The sequence below is a fragment of the Falco naumanni genome, chromosome 12 (assembly GCF_017639655.2).
Source record: "Falco naumanni isolate bFalNau1 chromosome 12, bFalNau1.pat, whole genome shotgun sequence".
Lineage (NCBI taxonomy): Eukaryota > Metazoa > Chordata > Aves > Falconiformes > Falconidae > Falco > Falco naumanni.
Window position 1 is genome coordinate 7,691,507 of NC_054065.1, and position 24,551 is coordinate 7,716,057.

At 37.6% G+C, this 24,551-nt stretch overlaps 1 protein-coding gene across 2 annotated transcripts in view; it reads right to left on the bottom strand.

Moving 5' to 3' along the window:
- Nucleotides 1-24,551, bottom strand: part of TASP1 (taspase 1) — an 88,030-nt gene that overhangs the window by 20,249 nt on the left and 43,230 nt on the right. For both annotated transcript variants that reach the window (XM_040612022.1, XM_040612021.1), the window contains exon 11: nucleotides 8,341-8,451. In XM_040612022.1, the coding sequence (XP_040467956.1) occupies nucleotides 8,341-8,451 (111 nt within the window). The remainder of the gene's footprint in view (nucleotides 1-8,340; nucleotides 8,452-24,551) is intronic.

Genomic DNA, 24,551 nt, shown 5'->3' on the forward strand with positions numbered 1-24,551 from the left:
AAGTGCTGGCTAAGTATGTGGTATGATTTCTGCAAACAAATGAAAAACAAAAAAAAAAAAAAAAAGAAAAAAAAGGTTTTCTTCACAGGGGACGTGCATTCTTTAATCTTTTCTTCAGAAATTCAGGTTCTTCAAAGAAAATGTCTTAACCTGAACTTGGTCTGCAGACCTAATCTTATACTAATTTGCATAAATTATTCATGCTATAAGCCATGCTGTAGTGAAAAGTCATTGCAAACAGAGAGAAAGAGTCCTGTTTTGTTTTTTAATAAGCTGTGTTTCTCCTCCTCTTTTGCAGCCTGTGAAAGGTTCTTTTAAGGTTCTAATGAAAAACACTAATAACCTCTTTCATTAGCATGGTTAAACATGTTCTACTTCAGCACAACATAGCCAGCAGATAGTGTATTTAAGGCCATACTAAAACACTGATTGAACATGAGTAAAAAAAGACAGCAACTGCTGATTATAGACTTGATGCCACTAAAGTCTTGTTCTAGAAATGCTTACATTGGGTTAATAACTTTTAGTGGTTTTCTTTCTCCCCCACTCAAGAAAGACTAGATGAAAGAAAAGTCTGTGTATAAGCCAATCACATACTTCTTAATTTTCCCAGTATTTTTGTAAACTATGTGCCATCATTACTGATCAAACTTTTAACAATTTGAATTTAACATGCTAGGCTCTCTCTTCTTACACTTTAAAAGATTTGGCAGTGTATTTCTTTCCATGTAAAGAGTCCGCAGCAAAAGACGTGACACTACATTTTCATCAGAATTCTTTCATTTTTACAGGGATTTCTTTGTAAGAACAAAACATTCACCTTCTTCAGGGGAGTAGAGAATAAGAAAAGTATTCACTCAAAGCAAGTGTTTTGTGAGACTTTTTAAAAGAGGTTATAAAAAAAAATATTAAACTTAAGCTTTAAAAGCACATAAGACACACTCTTACAATTTCATCGAAAGAGATGCTCTACCTATACATGCACAACTATGCTCGTGGGAGCCCCAGTTCTGCCAGCGTAAATAGCATTTATTTACTGACATTAAACATGCTGTCATTGCCTTAAATACATTAAAAAAAAAAAAAAGTTGTTTTCTGAACCAACTCACTTCCTTCAATGATTAAGCACCACGGAAGCTTTATTACCAGTCCACAAAATTCAAAGGCTTTGAAGTCCACGCTAAACACTCAAAAGCCAGAAAAATGACTGTATTAGTTCAGCATTTGCTGAAGAACGTTGCCACTCTACTGTTATTTCAACTAGAAAACTCTGGAAGAGGATTAATTTAATAGCACTGCACATAATAAAAGCCTGATAAAACCATGATATAATTTTAACTTCACCACTCATAAAACACATCAGATAAGCAAGAAGCTGACTTCTTTACAAATTACACAAGTTGGGCCCTTGAAATAAGGACAAATATTGGTTAAGCCAAATGAGACCAGGTCTTACTGCACCAACTTTGTAAGACTCGACCATACCAGTAGTACTGGGTTGATGCAGCGACAAGTAAAACGGCTTCGAGTGACTTGTAGTGGGTCATTTGAATAGAGTATTAGAACAGGAAATGTCTTAAAAATTTCTGTTATGCAAACAAAGCAAAGAAGATGGTACACATTATCCCTCTCCTACAGACAGAACATAGTGTTATTTGCCCAGTGGTGCACAACATCAAAACCCATAGTCTACAGGCTATCCTCATTTGTAGCACCTTGACCAATATGCTACAACACAATGATGAAAACATGGGGTAATGTTGGCTTTCTTGTTGCAGCCAGGCATGGCTTGGAGGTGTAGGAATAGAGATTGAGCCAAAATACAGTAGCAACAAGAAATTACTGAGATTTAGTATCACTAGTATTGCCAGCTGAGCTACTGAAGATTTTTGTTGTTGTTGTTAAGAACAATGCAGAGCCAATTTTTAATCTTCTACACCATTTTATCATCAGCTGCAGAACGAACGTTATTCTGGAAAGGAGTAAAAGTCTGAAACAATAGCATAACCCTCCTTCTCACCTCCAGACACAAGCAGCAAATAAAGACACCAACACAGTCACCTGCAAAACCCCTGCAGTGGTTCACAGTGTTCTCACCCATGCCACTTCCATGGGCCACCTGTTTGCCCACTTCTGCTGAAGGTTGCCATCTACAGAGCTCTCAGAAGCAAGCTGTGTGACTACAGCCTCATCCATTCCAGCTGCTTTCACCAGCAATTTCAGTTAAACCATCTCAGTGCAAAATCAGCAACAATACAGTATGTGCCTCCAATTCACTGCATTGGCCGAGCTGTGGGGAATTAACCTCTAAATAGTGGCAGTAAAAAAACAACTGCCTACAGTAATAATATTACAGTATTCTACTTAACAGTAAATTCAGACAGACTGTTTCTCTACTTTTAAAAATATCAGACTGTAAGCCAAATTAAATACACACTGAACAGAACATTCCTTAAAACACAGAATGTATTTTATTTTCCAATTAAAGAAATTTTTTAAAAGGTTAAAAAAAGGATTCAAATATATTAATATATTTTTTAAAACAAAGATATTTCTGGATATGCAGACTTACTACTGAGGGCTACAATTATGTTGAAGAGTGTATTTTAACACAGCAATACAAGTGCAAATGAGTAGGTCTACGTTAAGCAAGACTCTAGACATCTGAATGCTATGCATCCATCTTAAAATCTGTAAAAATAATGGTACGAAACCAGCATTATACTGTATTTCTAAACAGAACCCATGCACCATACACAGGAATTAATTTGAGTGTTCTCAAAGCACTATGAATTCCACGGTTAAGAACATATTTCATTAATTTAGTTCTAAAAATAATTGTATTACAGCCAAGCCATTGAGAAAAAGAAATAATAGTGCAGACTCCTGTAAAAAATAACAATATAGGTAATGGAATATTTTTCATATACATTATATCTAATAAGTATTTTGAACAGGAAGATAAAAGGTGCAACCAAAATATTGCCACATATATTAAAGTCATTACAGTTTCTCATTAGGAGGAAAAAGTGATCTGGCTACCCCACTCCTACACCATTTTTGCCCTCTCTGTACTTATAAGAATGCTAGATCTTGCTGTACAATGAAAAATTTAGTTAAAATAAACGAAAATATGCCTACTAACAAAAAATAATTTTTCTACTGCAATAGAATTGCTAGACAAATCTTTGATCTAATACCTTGCTAATGACAAAACTACAAAAACCTGGGGCTTTCAATACCATTTTAAGTCTCATGAAACTCATTGTTACACTGGCATACCAGTGAAGAATTTGGCATGAAATATCCGAAGCAAAACTTCAACTACAGCATTAACTAACAATGTTAGTACTGACTGGCTACACCAGAGAGAAGGGGTAGGAAAAAGCAAACAAATATATCTTTCAATAGTTTTGCTTTAATCCTGACCTCTCCCAGTCACAACATTATATTTTAGAAAACACATTCCCTTCCTTAAAAGCTCAACTGTTCTGCTATTGGTATCTGACATATAGAAAGCATTATCAAGTTTTTATTTATGTATTTCGTACGTGACTAATCTGCAGTAATGGTCTCTTAAAAATACGCAAACAGGTCTTCGTAGCAATTCCTCATTCACTGATCCCATCAAGTTCTGCAAAAGCAACCATAACTGAACAGCAAGACCCAGATTTACCTCAGACCAGGGATAGAACATATAGATTTCACAAGTGTTAAGGCAAATAATGGCCTCAACACTCAGCCTTGCTCTAGAGGAATTACAGCTACAAGTGAAGAACATTTTTTTCTTCTGTCTCCTGCACATTAAATTGCTCCCTCCAGAGCATGTGATTGATAGTTGTTCATTTCTGATCCTGTGGTCTTTTTCTCATTTGTAGCTACTGGACAGATTCATCCTCATACAGATTCAATACTAAACTGTAAAAGAAGTGTTTTATTTACACTTGCCCAGCTGAAGGACGAACCAGCTGTTCATCAGATGTTTTACATTCGCACTCTTCCATAGTAGAGAAACCATTACCAGCTTCATTGTTTACATTAGCTTTCAAAGTCTTCAGAACTTGGGTCTAAACACTGACGGTGGCGTGGTGTAACCAATTAAGTGCTTTAGCATCCCCCAGCTTTAACAAAGCACAGCTAAACAGTCCTAAACCTTCCTGTGCTGCAAGGTGAGTGAAATTAAGACTTTTTCAGGTCAATAATCTATACATCACCTACGCCACTGGACTTTGTCAGCTTGTGTACAGAACATGCTTAAAGTGAAGCTGTTTGCCACTCTCCTTCTGCTATGTATACCATTAAACTTCAAGCTAACAATTTAAATAAACATTAGAAGAATATATAAGCACTAAATGAAGCCTGCTTTTAATTTCACGCATCATTATTTGTTAAATGTTTAAGCGCAAGCTGTCTGAAACCAGAGATCTTTGTATTTCAAGATAAGTTAAAACATCTGTTTGGAGTTTTTAAAGAGGCTGCAAGGAAAAGCACCTGTGCTTTCAAACTTCTCCAGGTAAGTTTTTAAGACATTAAATAACTGAGGATACTGCTGTCCAATAAAATCCCAATGCTTTTGGCAAGGAGAAGCACAGGCAGGACCTAGAAAAACCCTCACAACATCACCACATTGTGTTAGTTTTTCACCTGGTTTTATGGCACAGGTAACGAAGGGGCCTACTCAAATCTGTCTACCATCGAATACAAACCTGTGAAATCACAAACTTGCAGGGGATAATACAGGTTATATGAGACTTCAGGATCACTCCATTCTCTTCTCATGTCATAGAGAAGATAGAATAATGCTTCCACAGCATGCTTGCTCTGTTACAAAACCACAAGGGATACTACAAAGCTTGGAGTGATGCAGCACCAAAACATAAAGTAACAATAACGCTGTGCAATGATACTAGCAGTCTCATAACTCTTTAAGAATAAGGGGATCTCATAATCGGGAAATTCATATTCTGTGATTCCTAACTGTTCAAACTCCTGCTCCCAAGAGTTATATTTGACACAAAATTTCTAGAAGAGAAAGTGTCGGCGTTATCCTTCTGCTATTACCTTTCTGCAAATGTTGCTCATTTGTGAACTGAAGCAGAACTTAAAAATACAAGAATAGACAAACATATTTCTCCTTAAGGAAAGAATAAATATCAGATTCCAACTATGTCTTTCAGCTCATTATTTTCTAATACTTTATAAGAAGCTTTAAAGTACAATTCATAACATTGCCATTGTTAAAACCCCAGATTTCCCGCCAGTGAGATGACACAAACATTTATTCTAAGTCTGCATTCCACAAACTTGGCCACGTTTGAAAGGAATGATGAGTAACAAAATCCTCTGTTCTTCTGTTTGGAAGGTATTTGTGTTTACAGAACACCATTCTTCAACTGCAGAACAAACCTTCAGTGCTCTTCAACTAAAGATACCAAGCCTATACAATTTACAAAAATATCTAAACTTAATTTCTCTCACCCTCAACTCAGCCATCAATTGTACATTATCCATAGTAAGCTGGCTCTAAGATACGATGAGAGAAGCACATCTGCCATTAGTTTGCTCATCACCTGCTGTTTAAACAGCACTCACTGTTTAAGCCAGGCATTCCCTAGCTGGAAGGATTCCCAGGGCTCTGCAGAAACTTGGAGAGTTCTGTAAACAGGAAGCACCAATCTGATGGCAACTGCCAAAATCAGCTGTTCATCCCTCCAATACAAGTAACACACATTTTGACTTCTGACAAAACATTCTAGCTCTGCTTTGTTAAAGCTTTTTGCCTTTTTTTTTTTTTTTTTTTTTTTTTTTTTGGCCTTGGTCCATTATAATTCTGGTGAAAGTTTGACAAGACTACAAATTAAGAAAGCCTAGCACGGAAAAAATCCGCAAATAGTCCATTAGTCTATTTTATTATTTCACAACAGTAAGAAATCCTGCATCATACCATACATCCTGAGATATCAATTAGCATATCATCTATGAAAATTCACAGGACAAAACCCTATTTAGCACAAGCCTATTGTTTTCAGTGCAATGCATGTTTTCAATTGTTGCACTATATTAGCAAAATATAACCTTGCATTCCAACTTCAGAAAAGATCCCCCAAAATAACACTACTGGCTACAAACTTAGTACTATACCACATGTAAACAGCAAGATGTATCTGGACTTAGAGGTCTTCTTCAACCAGTCTTCACCCATATGACAGCTGAGGGCAAACTAGATTTTATGCTTTCTAATCAAAACAAAGAATCTAAACACTTAACCTACAGAAAAAAAAAATTAAAAAAAAAGGCAGCTGTATCTTTCTCCACCCCCCCCCACCTCCCCCCTCAGCACTACCCCAAAGTACAACTGAGAAGATAATACACATACCTCATGTCAGGCAACTAAAACTTGCAGTGATAAGCTTCTGAAAATACAAGACAGATCTATCCCTAACTAAAACATGAAACTTTGAAAAGGAATTCTAAACCATCTTCCTAATTTTTCTATCATTAAAAGCATTAATCTGATACTGTCTCTCATTCTTTTCACTCTCCCTTGTTTTGTTGGGCTTAGTCTGTTTTCCCAAGGCTATATGACATCACACTGTTAGCCCGGTATCTCTGCCTGTGCAGCTCCTCCTTCTCTGCAACTAATAGTTTCAGGTATAACAAAAACTTCAGCAACATTCAATACGTCCTGAAGTCCAACACAAACACGTTCACATTTTTAGTAAAGGATAAAGGTTATATCACATAGTAGTTAACATTTAAAATACAAACATCTGCTCTGCAAACTGGTGGCAAAATGCATTTGGACTAAACAGCAAGAGAAGAATTGCGGTTTTGCTAACAGGTACCAAGAAGAAAAAAGAAAACCCAGAAAACTCAAAGCAACTTAAAGAAGATAACTCAGCTAAGAAGTTCCTGATCTTTCTGTCTTTTATTAGCCAGTTTCTATGAATCACTTTGGCAGTAACTTTCTATTTTGTGTGTGTGCATGCACTAACACGAAATTGCATAAGGATATGTACAATTTGTGTTTGCTTTTAGTACTCCTACCACAAACAGCACAACAATTTTGAGAGTATGGACTAAAGATCTGACTTTCCTGAAGTTAGGTCACTTCCATCTAACACCTTGACAGTAGTGTTTCCAATTAGTGAAGCTATCACAAACATCCTTCTTAAAGGATTCTCTTGGGTAAATAAATCCCTAATTTTGTGCCACTGTGCACTGGAATATGTGATTAAATACAAAGTTACATTTGTGCTGCTTGGATTATAATCCCCTTAGGGAACACACCAGGATTACTTTGCCGTGCGCTCTTAGAGCACCTAGAAATGACAGCAGTACAGTAGCAGACTATCAAGTGCTGCCTTCCAATGCAAAGGTGACTTCCCCTCAAACAGTCAAACATCCTGTTGTCAGAAGCAGAGTTTAATATGGGTTCAACATTCTAAAAAGAAATAAAGAAATTGCAATGCACTGCTTGCCAAGACCAAGGGCAATGGTTCCTGGGTCCCAAAATTGTATGCATATGCCCCTCTCTCAGTTCGAATTAAAACACCCTAAAAATGAACTCTGGCAACACAGTGTACAAGAAGTGTTATGCTGCCCACAAGAAATTTGGAAGGTCAAACTTGTCTCTGGATTCAAAAATTTTAAGGGCTATAAAGACAGTGCATGTCTCACTGGAATCTATGCTATCTTCTGAAGTTAAAGCTTATACAGATACTTTAAAATTCCACATTTGTATTTTCTTATCACTTGAAGAAATAAAACAAGACCTATATTCACAAGAAATTAAACATGTATATGTAGTCGTGTGTAATCCTCTCATATCATGGAAAAAAAAGGTTTTTACTTTACAATACTCTGGAAGGATATCTACTTTACTTTTTCAAGAAATTAATTTAATCATGTAGACAGCAAACCAGAATCTGTCTGTCCAAAGAATTTAATTAGAACATGCAGTGGTTTTGAGGTCTCTTATATTTAAAAGGGTTAACATGATGACTAATTTTTATTAATGCTCCTAAACCATCAAATCTAAAATATGTAATTGTACACCACAGCCAGTGATTCAGGCAGGAAATTCTTTCCTCAAACCTCTTTGGGTATTCTATGACTCACATAACAATTGAGGTATTTCCAAGGCTTTTCCCTTAGATTTCCTAAAATATTCTTCTGTATTTTGATTTAACATTTTTTAGATGTAACACAACACTACATTTGAAGCCAACTGCAACTTAAGGCTTAAACAAAAGTAAGTATCTTGATTTTATTTAACAGGGTTAATTGCATTTTAAACAACATTATGCAATGTTTAGGCAATGAGCACCATATACTTACCAATAAACTTGTTTTGCATAGTCTCTAGGAGAGCTTGGTGGGCATCTTCCGTTTGCAAAGCACATGAACATTCTCTGGCCAGTATGGTTCGGACAAGGTGCTCACCACAACCTATAAGAAATATTAAGATTGGAAATAGTCAAAATATAGGTATCATTATGAAGAAACTCTGTCATTATTTTATATCATCATGGCCAAATAATAATTAAAAAAAAAACAACTCTGACAGGCTTCTGCAATATTTTTTTATTTTTAAAGAGAGTGACGCTGAGTCACATGAAAATTCAACTGATGTCAGCAGTTTTTCTCACAACTTTCCTGAAATCTCTACTGTACGAAGTCATAAACCAAAAAAGGTGAACTACAGCAAGAAGCAAGAAAAAGCAGAAACAGTGAGAAGAAACAGCGAGAGCATCTCCAACTTGTCATCTTTTTCCAGATCCTGCATGCAATCCTCTCTCTCAAAGAATCCACTTACTAATCATTCTCACAGAAGTGATCCTTGGATGCAGCTCTCTTCAAACCAAGAACATCTTTAGCGAATGCCACAGTAACTCCCTTGCATGATGTAATCTTCTATCCAGTCCATCTGATTTAGCCTCTTGTCAATAAAGGAATATGTGACTTTACCTATGCCTTTTTGACAGGGTGACTGCTCACTGGACTCCTGATAAAAATTCCTGTAACTTGTAAAGGTTTGTCTCTAAGACACTAAAAAGCTCCAGCAAACAACCACTTATTGCCTTAGTGCTTTCTGTAGCTATCCCCTGAAAACTCTTGATGACGAAGGCAAACAGGTGCTACTCTTACTTTGTAGGAACGCTTTCACCCTGTTGTTTTTCTCTCACATTCTTTTGCATTCCTGTTCTGTGCTTTGGGACTGACAGCTGTGGTCAAATGGCACAGTGCATGTTTACTGGATCAACGTTTTCATGGACAGGGAAGCACACTGGGGATACCTTCTGCATATATACAGAAGTCATTCTACTACTGTGCCTCCCATTCCTGACATTTTTCCTCAATGGCAAGGATGCAAATGAAGCAGCTAGAAGAGGTCTAACCAAGCGCCAGTTTAGCTGAAATGTGCTACCCAGTAGGAAAAAAAGGAAAACCATGACTAATTTACAGCTGTAATATGACAATGATTTCAAATTACTTATGTTAGGTGATTACATTTTGATCAGACTTTTAACTTCAGAGTGTATCAGGGCCTAAAACTGCATTAGACACCAGAATATATAAAAAAAAGGCTAATATAGTAAATTCCCAATTATCTATACATTTTTCTAGGAAATTTTTCATTAACCATGACAAGACACAAGCACTGTGCTGGCTCCATAAAAGAAAAATCTATTATAATCCAGCTGGACTTGTTAGCTCAGGTGCAGAACTACATAAATACACCTATGCACCTTCCAGAAACAATTTATGTCTGGAAACAATCTAGCTGCTTTCACGTGGCAGAGCGCCGGAGCTGGTAAGACACCAGACCTAAGTTGGCTTCAAAGGCAGCTCAGTCTCCACGGATAACACTCACTTTTACTGGAAGCACTTACGAGCCCAGAACAGAGAAAACTGAGCGATTCTGGCTGAAGCCAGCCTAGATCTGGCACAAAGAATGAACTAATAAATAAACCCAACCCAAACTGGCTCCAGTGCCTCTGCTGAGTGCCTCGCTGCTGTGCTTCCCAAAATGCTGAGTTTAGAGCACCGACTGGTTTGGGCACAACGTTGCACAAACGCACCCCAGCAGGTCTAGTGCTGCATCTCTGAGCTACTCACAGACTGGCTTCTCATTCTGCCCACCACTTTTAAGCTCTAATTAACATGGCAACCTGCTCCAAGAATCTCTCTTTCTGGTTACTTGTCATATAATTACACCCTTCCCCTTAAAGGCAAAGTGAGTTTACAAACACTGTTCTTCAAAGACTGCTAACACAGAACAGGGCAGGGGGGAGGGGAGGGAAAAAAAAAAAAAAAAGTCCTTACCTCCCATTTCCAAGATTAAAAACAAAGCAACAACAACAAAAAAAAAACCCACCTATGGAGCATTATGGATGCATTAGATGTCAGAGAATAAGCTCAGGGACCAGACTGCACAAAAACTGTGTACTCGTGTCCCAAAAATCTTGCTACATTCAATAATCAAAATTACACCTACAAATGGGCAGGGTCTCCTGATTCATACAGTTTGGTTAAACTGAATTGTTTGACTCTGGGGTACTTTGGCATTGAATCTACATACAATTGGCACAACAGAAAGACCAAACATTCTTTGTATGGCAAACAGATTGAGTAAAAAACAGTTATAGATTTTGAGGAAAATGCAAGAGCTCAAATACTACAATAATTACACAGCAAAGGGAGGCAGTTCTTGAGAGCACAGGGGGAAAAAAAAAGTGTTTTCACTGAGACTGTCAAGCTCTTGAGTTATTGAGAAAAGTGTCCCAGTTAGGATATTATCTTCAAGAGGCTCACACAATACAGTGTCCTCAGCTGCTGCTTATAGGAGGGTCTGTCCATTCATAGCCTCATTACTTCCATGCTCGAAAGCTTTTCTCCACAATAAAACTGAGAGTTATCTAATATTTATTCCGGACAAAGTAATGTATGAAGAACACGCAAAAACCACAAGATACATTTTACCCATAGATCACAACATAGCTATCATTTTTTTTAAACTAAGAAAATTCAATCATGACTAAGTTTTTCTGTAAAGAACAAAACTAAATAAGCATATGCTTCAGCAAAACCCTAGCAAGTTGACTTTTTTCTTGAAAAGAACCTGTTAATGCCTTTAAATACAACATTCATACCCTATGCGAGACAAGAAGCATGGGAATTAGAATGTGGATCAAGCAAATGAGACACAAAAATCAGAGTGAGCCTACGCATCTCCTATGCATCTAGTAACAAAACCAGATGTTAGTACTTCACCATTTTTAAGTAATTCTTAAATTGGCATCAAAAAGACAATAGCCATTTTTTAGCATGATGTATAATGTTATTTCCCCCCCAAGAGAATGACTTTATTGAAGAGTTCCCATAACATCAAGTCTGCTACAAAGAAAAAAAAAAAAAAAGAGAGTGAGAGAAAACTTAACATGGGCTAAGAACAGCTGCAGCTCACTGACGTGATCCAGGATCAACCACAAGGAAAGCAGCCTTGCAATTCTAACACATCACACATCTCCATATCCCCACAGACAAAAGTCATTCCTTTTTGTCATATTTATGTCAACCTATAAGACAGCAAGCTTAACAGACTGCTGCTGGCAGTGTACGTAAAAATCTTTCAGCACATCACATGCCAGCAATCTGCAGGGACAGATAACTAAGGAAAATAATCTCCCCATTTTGAAAAGAAAAATTGGTTACTGAAGTTTTTGATGTAGGAACATCTATTTTTGAGTAAGAAAAATAACTAAGCAGCGTTTCACATACTTTGACCAGATAAATGCTGAGAAAAAGAATTACCCTCATTATTCCGATAGAATTGCCCTTCCTATTATCTCAAGTTAGAACCAAATACCAGAGTGTGAGCTGCCTTTCAGCCTTAGCAGACCTACACGTCTCTACAGTGTCAAACTGGAAAATCGCTGTAGATATTACTAGGGCTAGACACAAAATGAATGTATACAGAATTACAGTAATCGAAACCTGATTTATAACTTACACTATAAACCTGTGGCTTCAAATTTATAGTTCCATTCTCCTGTAACCTAACCGCCACCATTAGTCAACTTCTGAAAAAGTTGTATTAACATGACCCAAGACAGCAACTACAGTCAAATCAACTTTAACACATTACCAAATCATGCACATAAGCTGATGAAAATGTAAATCTGGTTCATTTGCTTAACTATTTCACATTATACTAAATTTAACTGGATATCTTAGTATACTTGCGGCTTTTTCACTGAATAACACTAAAACCAAACCAACAGGGACTCTTAACAAGATTTTTTCAATTCTACATTAAAGTTTCAAATATACTTGTTTCAATAACTTTGCTGTAAACAGAGTTTAAATCATTTTATTATCCTTTCCCAGTTAAAATGATGACTTCTTTGGTAACCTGAAGCTCATTATATCTCAGAGACAAACACTTTGCAATGACTGACCAAATCTTCCATAACCCTTCACACAGAAGTGACTCAAATGGAGATGACTATCTGGAAAAATTTACTGAGTTAAATTAGTACTTCTCACTGAAATAACTGTTTCATATAGTAAACAAATTCTTTTCCTAACACAGTAAAATTGTGCAAACACCAGGTTGCCTATTTATAAATACTCCACTGACAAAACCACTGCTGTTGGCATTAGCGATGTCCACATCTGTAGGGGCAAGTACAATTAACTGCCCTCCTATAGGATCACTACTGGCAAAGTGAACAGTGTTTCTAAAGGAAATGTATAGTCTATTTTGATGAAATGTGCCTGACAGATTTGGTGGCCTTTAACAATGGGGTTACAGTGCTGGTGGAGGGAGAGGCAACTGGTGTCATCTACCTGAACTTCTGCAAAGCATTTGACACTGTGCCACACAAAGTCCTTGTCTCTAAATTGCAGACATGGATTTGACACATGGATGGACCACTGGGTAGATAAGGAACTGGCTGGGTGGTCGCACTCAAAGAGTTGTGGTCAATGGCTCGATGTCTGAGTGGAGACCAGTGATGGGTGTCATTCCTCAGGGGTCAGTATTGGGACTGGTGCTGTTTCATGTCTTTGTCAGTGACATGGGCAGTGGGATCAAGGGTGCTGATGACACCAAGCCGTGTGGTGCAGTTAACACACTGGAGGGAAGGGATGCCATCCAGAGGGACCTTCACAGCCTTGAGAGGTGGCCCCGTGCAAACCTCGTGAAGTTCAGCAAGGCCAAGTGCATATGGCAGAGGTGGGGGGGCAATCACAAGCACAAATACAAGCTGAGCGGAGAATGGATTGTGAGCTTTGGGGGTGCTGGTGGACAACACGCTCAACATGATGTGGCGATGTGCACCTGCAGCCTGGAAAGCCAACCATATCCTGGGCTGCATCAAAAGAAGCATGACCAGCAAGGTTGAGGGAGGTGATTCTGCCCATCTACTCAGCATTTGTGAGTACTGAATTCAGCTCTGGAGCCCCTAACATAAGGACATGGACCTGGAGCCAGTCCAGAGGAAGCCATGAGGATGACCAGCAGGCTGGAGCACCTCTCCTCTGAAGACAGGCTGGAGAGCTGGGGTGGTTCAGCCTGGAGAAGGCTCCGGGCAGACCCTATAGCAGCTTCCAGTACCTGAAGGGGCCTGCAGGAAAGCTGGAGAGGGACTTTCTACAAGGGGCATGTAGCGATAGGACAAGTGGGAATGGCTTTAAGCTGAAAGAGGGTAGGGTTATATTAGATGTTAGGATGAAATTCTTTACTGTGAGGGTGGTGAGGCACCGGCACAGGCTGCCCAGAGAAGCTGTGGCTGCCCCATCCCTGGCAGCGTTCAAGGCCAGGCTGGATGGGGCTGGGAGCAGCCGGGGCTGGTGGAAGGTGTCCCTGCCCGTGTCAGGGGGGCTGGAACTAGGTGGTCCTTCCAACCCAAACCATTCTATGATTCTAACATGCAAAGACAGACACTTTGATGAAAGTTTCTAGCCTCCTAGGTAAGAGGCAAGAAGTTTTTTTAAAAACCCATCAGATTGCTAAAGGCTTCAGGGATATCTGGTAGCAACAGGCTTCTATGACAAGAGAAGCAAAGGATAACACTTGACAGTCATAACACATTTATTTTGCTCTCAAAGCAACAAGCTTGGTGAGAACCAGAATCTAAAAAAAACCCAACAACAATCCAACCCCCTCCCCCCCAAACCCCAAAACAACCAAACAAAAACCCCACAACCAAACCTCACAAAAAAAAGTCTTCAACCACAAGCTTCTAACCCTGCTTGAAAACCACTTGGAGATCGTACAGAAAACCCCTGATGATCATACAGAAAGCATCACAACTGATTTTCAGAGACACATATATTCTTGGATCACGCCACAGTACAGCTTCTAACACAGTGTTTCTTTCAAAGTGCAAAGCTGACCAACAGTAAAATATGACTTCCCTCTTCTGTAGGTATTTAAATGTGTAATTTCCAAAAAGAATAGCTCTTTTCCTATTGAGACACTCCTCACTGATTCCTACAAGAACAATCTGGGAATCTACAACCTCTTTTTTTTTTTTTAATAGCCTCTTTTTCTTCTGTTATCCTATTATAATTTAACAGTTATTTATGTATCAGCAGTCCTCTGAAGTTACCATTTCAGCAAAAAATAGCACAGAAAAGTACAAAGCCCCCTCCAGGCATTTTTTTGAGCTTGGAGCACAGCAAGATGGTTGTTCCTGCACTCCACACACCAGATATTGATTAGTGAATCAGATCAGGCAAACCAAAAGTACCTGTTAACATTGCACAGTGCTGTACAACAAGTGAGATACATGCTTTTTGCAGAGGAATGAGAGACAGGAACCGATCATGGAATCCTGTTACTATGCTGACAAAAGGTATTAATTTTTGCACTGTCATTCATAATGCCATTAGTGGACAGAAACTCTAGAAAGCAACTCCGTGGCACCTGAATGTCAATATATGCACACGAGAAGAAATGTATCACAGTTGCATACCTTAACAGGTATAAATGTGAACTGTAGATCTTACTGACTTATTTAAAGAGTTAAGAATTTTTCATTACAGTCCATACAGTTACACAGAAGTACATACACCAATTCATCCTTTTAGTGCTTTCTGCATACACCTATCACATCAGTAATGAACAAAGCTTAGCCAAGGCAAGCTTTATGAGCATATGAAGCACCAGCCATTATGCTGTAGAGCTAGGCCCAATCTCTGCATTTCAAGCAGTTCATCTGTATGCATACAATGATTTTTAAGCTCTAAGTCTTTTTGAACATTTTGTTCTGTTTAGTTTGTCAGTAAATGAAACCAATGTAATTCAATAGCATACCACCGGCCAGGTACATACTGCAGCATGGTAGCTACAGAGGCAATCCAGATGCTGTTTGTGAAAGTGTCAGTTGCTGAACTGAGAAAACAAACAAGCCAGTAACGTTTAAGCTAGAGCAATTTTGTATTTTTCCTTCCTAAGTGATCTTTAATAGTTAATAGCTCTATTCTGTAGTAATTTGCTGGTTAGCTTATGCACAGCTTCCACTACAAACAAGTTACAAGGGGTTTTTTGTGGGCTTGGGTTTTATTTTCTTTTTAAAAGATCGTTAACATCTTTAATTTTATATTGGATATTGTTTTACACTGCATACTATTTGAAGAAAAGTTAAGAAATCTGAGCTATAATATTTAAATTTTAATCTAACCTTCTGTACCAAACAGTAACTAATACTCTACCTTAATTCACAGGTTATACAAACCTTAAGTTGCTATTGACTTGGGATCTTAATTTGAGTTTCATGCAAGAAACTAAGGATTAATTTACTAGGTTTTCTTCAGCATAGTGATTTCTCAAGTAGATTTCCAATGCTCTAAATAACCACAAGAAGAGGGGAAAGAACCCAGCACAATATAAGCTGAACATCCCATACAATGCGTGCTCTGCATCTTATAATGTTCTACCAATGGAACCAAGATGGCAAACGAAAGGAAGGCCTTCTGCAAAGCAAGGGCCTCCAAGCAGCGTGTCAGAAAGAAATTGTTTTTCTGCTTCTTTTGATGGGAGATGCTTTCAAGTCAGGAAATTAGAAACAGGTGTGCCAGAGGGCACACACACATCCATGCACCACACTGAAAAACACGCGTTTTCAATTTTCAGACATGAAAGAGACTCCTGTTGAATGGAAGGAGAAATGAAAATCTAGCTTGCTTTCTGCAAGCCATAAGCAGAGAGCTTATGGAGCTTTGACAAGCTGCCGGAGCCTGTCTAGCTATTGAGACATACAGTACCTCAACAAAAAGTGTTGGAACTTGTTTTAAAGGAGTACAAAATGGAAACTTGCATTACTCACATTCATTCAAGGATGGAAAAATTAATCTAGTTACTCCACTGCCAAAGTATGACTCTTCTCTTTTCAGAAGCTAAAGACAGAAGTTACAGGTTATCTGTATTTTATTATCTATTCCATACAGCAGAGTCTGAACCTAGTTCTATTAAGTTGTTTTAGCTTTGATGTTATTTTCAGTTACATAGTAGTGCCTAGAAGTCTCAGTTAACAAGTTAAAAAACTACTACTTCTACTTTATTTCCTGAGTAACTTCTAGTTAAGCCTAATGGGAACACAGTGAAACCTGTATTTTAGTCAGCTCTGGTTGTCATTACCAGCATCTCTAGAAAGAGCTGACTGAAAACTTGCAAGCCCATGATTTTAAAAAATAAAATACAGTACAATAAAAATATTTGTCTGGTAGGATACTGATACGGTTAGTTACATAATAAAATGAAAATTTAAACTCTAATGCTGAAAAGACTTAAACTGTTACAGTCTCACATAATGCACTACAGTACTAAATCAAAGTTGTGCAACTTTTAGCTTTTTGTACTTCTATCAGCTGCTGCATCTTGCCTTCACACTAGCACGGGAAATTTTTAACTTACTGACTTGCTGCCAGGAAGAACACCTGCAAACAAAGTCGTGTCCAATTCCTAAAGCATTGATCCTAGAGGGATCAATGGAGCACATTCTTGTTGCAGACAGATAAGTCTTAGATGGTTTAACTTCCAAACTACCAGACACCTACTAAGAATATGCAAATGGAAATTTTTCAAAAGGTTGTAACATCAATAAATTTGGGTAGGTTTCAAAGATAACCAAAGACAAATTCTACATCCAGACAAACTGTGTCTAAAGTATCTTCTCTAAGGAAAGGTGGGAAAACACTTTCAATACAATTAAATTTTTAATATGGGCAAAATAAAGTAAAATCACTCTGAAGAACAATGCAGCCAGGTTTTCTATGATTTTATAGATAAAGAATAAAAAAGGATAAAAAGTTAAAACATGCCAAATGCATGAATCATTCATGTCTAAACAGTGGGAAACGCCAGGTAACTTTAACTATTAAAAAACCCTATTTGTTTCAATTACCATGAACAAGAAGAATTTCAGATATACGTCCAAGAGCAGTTAGAATGAAGAAAAAGTGTAGTTCCATTAAAGGGGGGGGGGAGTGTTTCACATTTGTCTTTAGATTTAATATATTTTGAGAGATTAATCTCAGTTTAACTGAAAAGGAAAAAGCAAGCTCTTTTTTGCCTAGGTCTCCATCAGAAGCTTTGCTGCTATTGATGTCTTTGTAAAAATATTACACCTTTCCAAACTACATCACTTGTGTCATATAAAACTTACAGCAAAGGAAATAAGATAGTAGCTTATGTGTTAGCTAACTGAACGTATACAACCATTTTCTCCCAATCACAGAAAATTGTTTAAGACATAAAAAGAGAGTTCACTTTGCTGCTGTCTCCATTTCGTTTCATATCTTTGCACTTATTTCAAGCCATTTGGGAAAGGCATGGAAAATAGAAACAGGACTAACTGTTCAGAGCAGGAGACGGTGCTGCACAGCTGGCTGCTGCCCCAGGTTATGAACGCGCTGCTCTGTGAGTAGTGGGCTTTCTACAGGAGACTACCACTCTGAAAAAACCTGTGCAACTAAATGCAGTAATATACCGCAAGCATGAAGCCCAATTACAATTCCAAGAGGCAATAAGCACTCTTTGATTGTTGCATCCATCCAGTCCTACTTCAAAACAACCCTTCCAAAGGCAATTCAAACCACCATTCTGATTATTTTGTGGACAAAACCCTCAGCTTTGAACACTGTGGCACTGTGTTTAATTGACTGCTTCTCAACGCTACCATTCCCACAAATCATCTCTGCCTGTTGCTTCCTCTCTCTTCACACAGCCTTGTGGTGGTACCGAGTTAGTTCAGACACCACATGCTACAGCACTGAAGCCTCCAACCAGCATCTGGACGCAAAGGCTGAACTCTTGACAGAAGCATTCACTTCAGAGGTAAATACTGATCTGTCTGGAGATAGACCTCTTTCTTCCTCTACCCTCTGGTTCACTGTAACAATGACATAACTCTCCTCCATATGCAGCTGCTTCATCTGTGATGCATTAAATTACCTATTATTCCCCAAATCTTACAGGACCAGACTGATTTTGAGAGATAATACATATTTCTACAAAGTGATTAACTGCATCATAAGATCTATCTCACAAAGCGTAGCTCAAACCATCTATACAGCATACAAGATTTGCATGTGAAATTCCGCTGGGCATTTGGAGCACAGACTCAGAGGGACACAGGCCAGACAGATAAACGACACCTGCCCAGGTATCGGCAGTAACTGGATCCCAGCACAGCCCCTACTGCCCTCAATACATGCGGACCACAAAGCCAACGTCCTACCTCACAAGTCAATCTCTTGGCATTAAAACTTCCTTGAAAAAGATTTACTCCACAGATTTGCACACCACTTTCATTCCTGTTGAAAATGAATTTTCAAGTAAGATTCTACAGTTCAGCGGCTTCCATAATGAGAGACCAAAGTGCTGGCTGAGTGCATAGCTCAACAGCCAAGTTAGCAAGCATAAGCCATCTCTCCATAGATGTAATTTCCTATTCTACCCTACCTGTTCCATCTTGCCAGCAAAGGCATCCATGTGGCACACAATGGACTGGAAAGAATAGATATGAACAAAAAGTAAAAGTCTGAGCAGGAAAAAGCAGGGGGAAGAAGAGTGAATACACTTACTTATTGATAAGGATTTCAAAGACAAGAGAACTCTCCTGGAGCAAGGGGCTGGACTAGATCATCTCCAGAGGTTCCTTCCAAGCTCAACAATTCTGTGATTCTTCACAATACAAAATGTGCAATTTTTCACTTCCTGGAATGATGCATCATATATATATGTATATCCGACACAGTTTTTAAAGTACTTTGATGCAACCCCTAAAATGCCTTTATGAGAACAGAGGCCCGTGATTTTGCCCAGAGCGCTGAAGAGCCAGTCCCTATTATGATCTTGGCGAATTCACCAACACATGAAACTGTTAAGGGAGTCACGCACATTCTGCTTATTTACATACAGTCTGTGCACTTACTCCTAAAACACTGCTGTTATCTGTATCTGATTTTCTTTCAGTCAGGAACAGACTGGGCAGGGGAGAAGAGCAAGACATCATGAAAAGACTCTTCCCAGACTGAATCCTCAACCATACCTCAGTTTGGGTCCCTAAGTCTAGTATCCCTGTTCCTTTCTCAACAAAACACAACTTTGGGTTCAGTCCTGAATCCCAATTACATTTTTTAACATGCTTTATTTTTCTAAAAGAGCTCAATATATTTAAAGAGTCGACTCATTTTTCTTCAGGATTATAAACCGTAATTAGGTCCCATTTAAATTCTCGCTCAGACATCACATCACTGTACTGGTCTTGTATCAAATATTCTCCTCAAACGGATTCTAGTAAAAGCTGCAGACTTTGCAGCTTTGTGTTACAGAATTTCTGCATTTGGTAAATAATGCAAGACCTTCTGTCTATCTTCCAAAATGCAATATTAAAAGGTTTTCTGGCTTCAGTGGCTGATAGATGTACACGAAGCACAGCATGCAGGCAGAATGGGTAAGAATACTTTCCACTACCTACTCTTTGTGAAGATGTAAAAAGGAATGCAATACACTACTCTCAGTCTACATTTCCACTAAAAATTTCCACTTACAGATGCATTTCCAAAACCTCCTGTGTTAGCTGTCACTGTACATTTTATATTTACCTTTATATTTTATATTTAAGGTTCTGCATATCCAAAGCCTATTACTATTTTTCAACTTATTTCCTAGGAAAAACACAGCCTGCTTCTTACCCCAGTAGTATTACTTTTGGCACAGTTAATTCACAATCATCACGGATATTCCAGCTGGGAAGGAGATTCAATGTCACACTTGATATTATTTTGAATGAGAAGAATATACACAGTCTTTGATTCATAATAAGTTCAGGAAAAAATAGGAAATGTTTTCTTAAAGTACAGCCAAAAAATGGACTATTGTTTCTCCTGCGGTTGGGCTTTGTTCACAAATGTTTTCCCTCCAAATAATACCCATCTTCCTGTGTTTACATTCATATACCAAAAAAACTCATACATAAAGAGTTCCAAGTGGCCTTACAAGCGTGTTTTTGGACTCTTTTTTTCAGGAGGTGGTGGGGGTGTTTAAAGGGGAGGCTGTTTTGTTTGTGTTTGTATGTGTGCACAAAGGTGTGTACACATGCACGCATGAGCTTTTAAATATCAAAGATCTGGCTGCTACTATGTTGATGCAAAAACCAGTTTAGCTGTTACTGGTAATGCTCATCTCATTTAACAAACTTTGACTCAGTCTTTACCACCATTCCTGCATGGAATAGCACTTGCATTATCTTGTTAGATGTCACAGTTAAGGTTGCCCAGGTATCCTAGCTATGCCTGCAACTGAAACGTTCTTTGAGTTTCTTGAATTTTAATATTGGTTTTGAGATATTTACAGAATTCCTCTAATGTTTATCCTTCACTTGCCAATAAAGTCCCACAACTGTACTTAAAAATGAAACAAAAGTCTAATATAATTCAGAGTTTATACACTGAAATGCCAACAAAAACCGATACATACAACAAAAATATCAGAAACATTTTACTTCTTTACACAGAAACTGAATTTTATACTGATAGTTACAGAATAAACCTTGAATTTAAGGGCCTTTATATTCAGTCATTCCTAAGTTGCACCGTCTCCTCTATCCTGTCTTTAGAAAGCCTTCATCAGTTTATTTCAGTCCTCCCACCCCCTGTTAAACTATAGCCATAAAATTGGAGTTTTACAATATCTTGTATTTTATAAACCATGAAGTAACTTCTCAAAAAGCCAAAAAAAATAAAACCAAAGACAGTGTGGCTAAACAACAAGGCCAAGAGACTGTTAGAGGTAAGAAAATACCATTCAAAAAGTTGAAGTCATGCCCACACAAGTTCAGAAACACCACCTTTGGCACGTTCAATATAAAATCACGATAAAAATGGCCAAAAATATTTGAGAAACAACTTGCTAAAGGCATAAGAACTAATACCAAATCCTCCCTGAACACGCTAAAGCAGGAAGCCTGCCAGCATCCACAGGGCCAACAGAAGATCAAGATGTAAAAGTATGCCTTCAAATAATACGTGACCATTGAAATAAAGCCACATGAATTTGGAAGCACTTTCAATGAAGTACTTTTATGGCGATGCCTTCCCCCGACACCTTGGTGAGTTTTTTTAACGAGGAAGGTATTGAAAGATATGTCTCAAACTGAAGCTTCAATAGAAGGATTTTAGAACAAAATCAATGAAAATTCAAGAATAATGCCTACTGTGTTACTAACTGTGGCATTAAAACTAACACTTCTCTTTGTCCAAGAAAGCTTCTACAAAGGTCAAACCATCACAGAATAAGAAAAACATTAGCAGAAAATATTAAACAACTGGTTTTCCAAGTACATAAAGAAATGGGAAATCTTGAGAAAGTCATCCTGATCTATTAAAAACAAAGATATCTCCAGCTTATAAAGTCCCAATATCACAAATGGCTAGAAGCTTGGATAACACAGCGGAGATGTTTTTCTCAGTCCTGTCCCTTCCTTTGAGACCTGCAAACAACCCTCTGCCTAAAACAGGACACCAATCTGGAGCTCTAGTTCAATCCAACGTGTCCATTCTTACGTTCCTACCAATTTCATATGGATTTCAATATGCAGGAATTTGTATTCTGGATACTTTCAATTACTATTCCAAACTCTCCTTTCCCCACACTGTTCAATCTCTTGCCTCCAAAAGCTAAAGACATCAGCAATTTCGTAAGAATGGAATCAAAATAAATCACAAAACCTGGCCTTAAAGACTGCTTGTGGAAACTAATGGCAAAGAAGATCCTTTTTCAAGACTAAGGGCCTGATGTAGCAGACTCTCAAGGCTTGAATTTCTATCCCCAGCTATCACTAAAAGAAGCTGAAAAGTCTAAACCAGCACAAAGGTGAAACTGATTATTCCCCAAAGAATCCTTAAAGTTAAAATTTCATTTAACACCTATTATAATAATTTTGAGCATACTTTCGATAAAGCTTTAAGGGAACCAGAGTCAAACATTTCTCATCATTCGCAACTTTTTTTTTTTAAATTCCAAATGCGATTTGATGAATCAGCTATTGTGTGAAGTCATTTAAGAATAAACTTAGAAGTCTACACATAGAATACTCAACACACACAGCAACCAAAGCTTAACTTTCTCCTTAGAAAAGACAAAAATTCTCTGCAGAAAACGTTAGGATTAATTTAAGCCAAATTTACCACTTAAAAACAAATTAAAATGAAGATACGTGAGATTAAAACAATAAAACGTTATATTGTGAAAACCACAGAAATCTAAACTGATTGTAAATTTATTTTATGGACATATTTCAAGTGCTTTTACATACAAGCATGTATGCCTGTACCTAAAATGAAACATGAAACGAATGTGCATGCACACAGTTTTTATTTATACATAACATACAAGTTTCATTTGTTGCTGGTTTTCTAAATGTATGTCCACACAAAACCAATTTACAAACCTACAAGAGGCGGGTATAATCACTATTGCAAATACAGTGTAATCTGATTTTAAGTACATCAAGTGACAACACTTACCTTCTCTTAGGAAGCACTGTCAATCTTAAAGCTCTCCAAATCAAGGCATCTTCTAGAATTTAGGCAGTACCTTTATTTTCTAAAACTTTCATCCAACAATGATATATTTTAACATATTATTTTCTTGCTTAAGCCTTGCCAGTTTCACCTTTTGAATATTTGCAGATGTTTATCCTCCCATTCCCATCTCCTGTTGTGATCCAGCCAAGTTGTAAGTTTCATTCTTTCAGCCTTTCCTATAATTTAATTTTTCCATCCTTCTACCACTTAATTAACTTCATGGTTCACATTGTTGTATGCTCACATTTTAAACAAAAGTCAGGCATCAATGTATTTTAAAACTGCACTAAACATAAATTGCATTATAAAATAAAACATTATGAGCTTCTGAAAATGGAAAGAATGGTATTGATTACAGAAGAGTTCTCACTTCCTGCAAACACTTATATCTCCCTCCCTCCCTCTCTTTCTCTCTCTCTCACACACACACTTTAAAGGAAAACCAGAAACAAGAGTTTAATTAAACACCACTAGTCTGAATTTAAAATCACTGAATAAACAGATGGCCATGCTTCATAGACTTCCAGCAGTTTATTTCAATTAACTGGGATTGGTATTAATGTAATATCATGGAAGTTATAAGATTTGGACCAAATAAACATATGCATATACGTGTGTGTGTGTGATAGTTATAAATAGAATAACATTAAAATATTTACCACTATATAAAATTGGTACCAGCAAAAAGAAAGGAGGCTTCTATTTAAGGCCATCATTAAACCCAGACATCTCCTTTAAGTGTATCAGGATGCTTGCCCACACTTGCATAGACTTCAAACCCAGCTGAGTTTGTACAGAACAGTTTAAAAAAAAAATTAAATAAAGGCATCCTTCTCAGCTTTTCCACAAACAATCTCTAATACTGGACTTACACTCAACTCACAAATTATTATGGTCTCCAATACTGCAAAATTTAAATATATTTGCTTACATAGGTAAGCATTTATTAAACTGAAATCAATACTCAATGTTCCTTGAGTAGAGGGATCTTCTGACACTTCTGCATTCAGCAGAACTTTCCTTTGCATAAGTACTAAAAAGGATACTTGCTATTACTAACTTTGAATTTAAGGGTGAACATCCACACAAATTTTCTACAGTGCAAGACAGACTTAAATACAGAGGAAATTCAAAAGGTATATGACTTCAAAAACAACAAAGGATACTTCTGATGCTCTTCAGTCTCTGTCAAATTGTAGTTCTACACCCTATTACCTTGCTCCCCCAACTTTCTGTAACAGGACTCCAACCGTGCAGTACTCTTGGCATATAGTTTGCATTACCTAAATCTGAACTCCGCAGATTTTTTTTCTTCTCTCCCTACGCTGAATGCTGACAACACTACTAAGCAGCGGTTGGTCCAAACCATAAATTTTGCATCCTGGTATAAGCATATATGAAAAAGTATTACAAGTTGTTTTTCTGTTTGGGACTGTTCATATAACTTG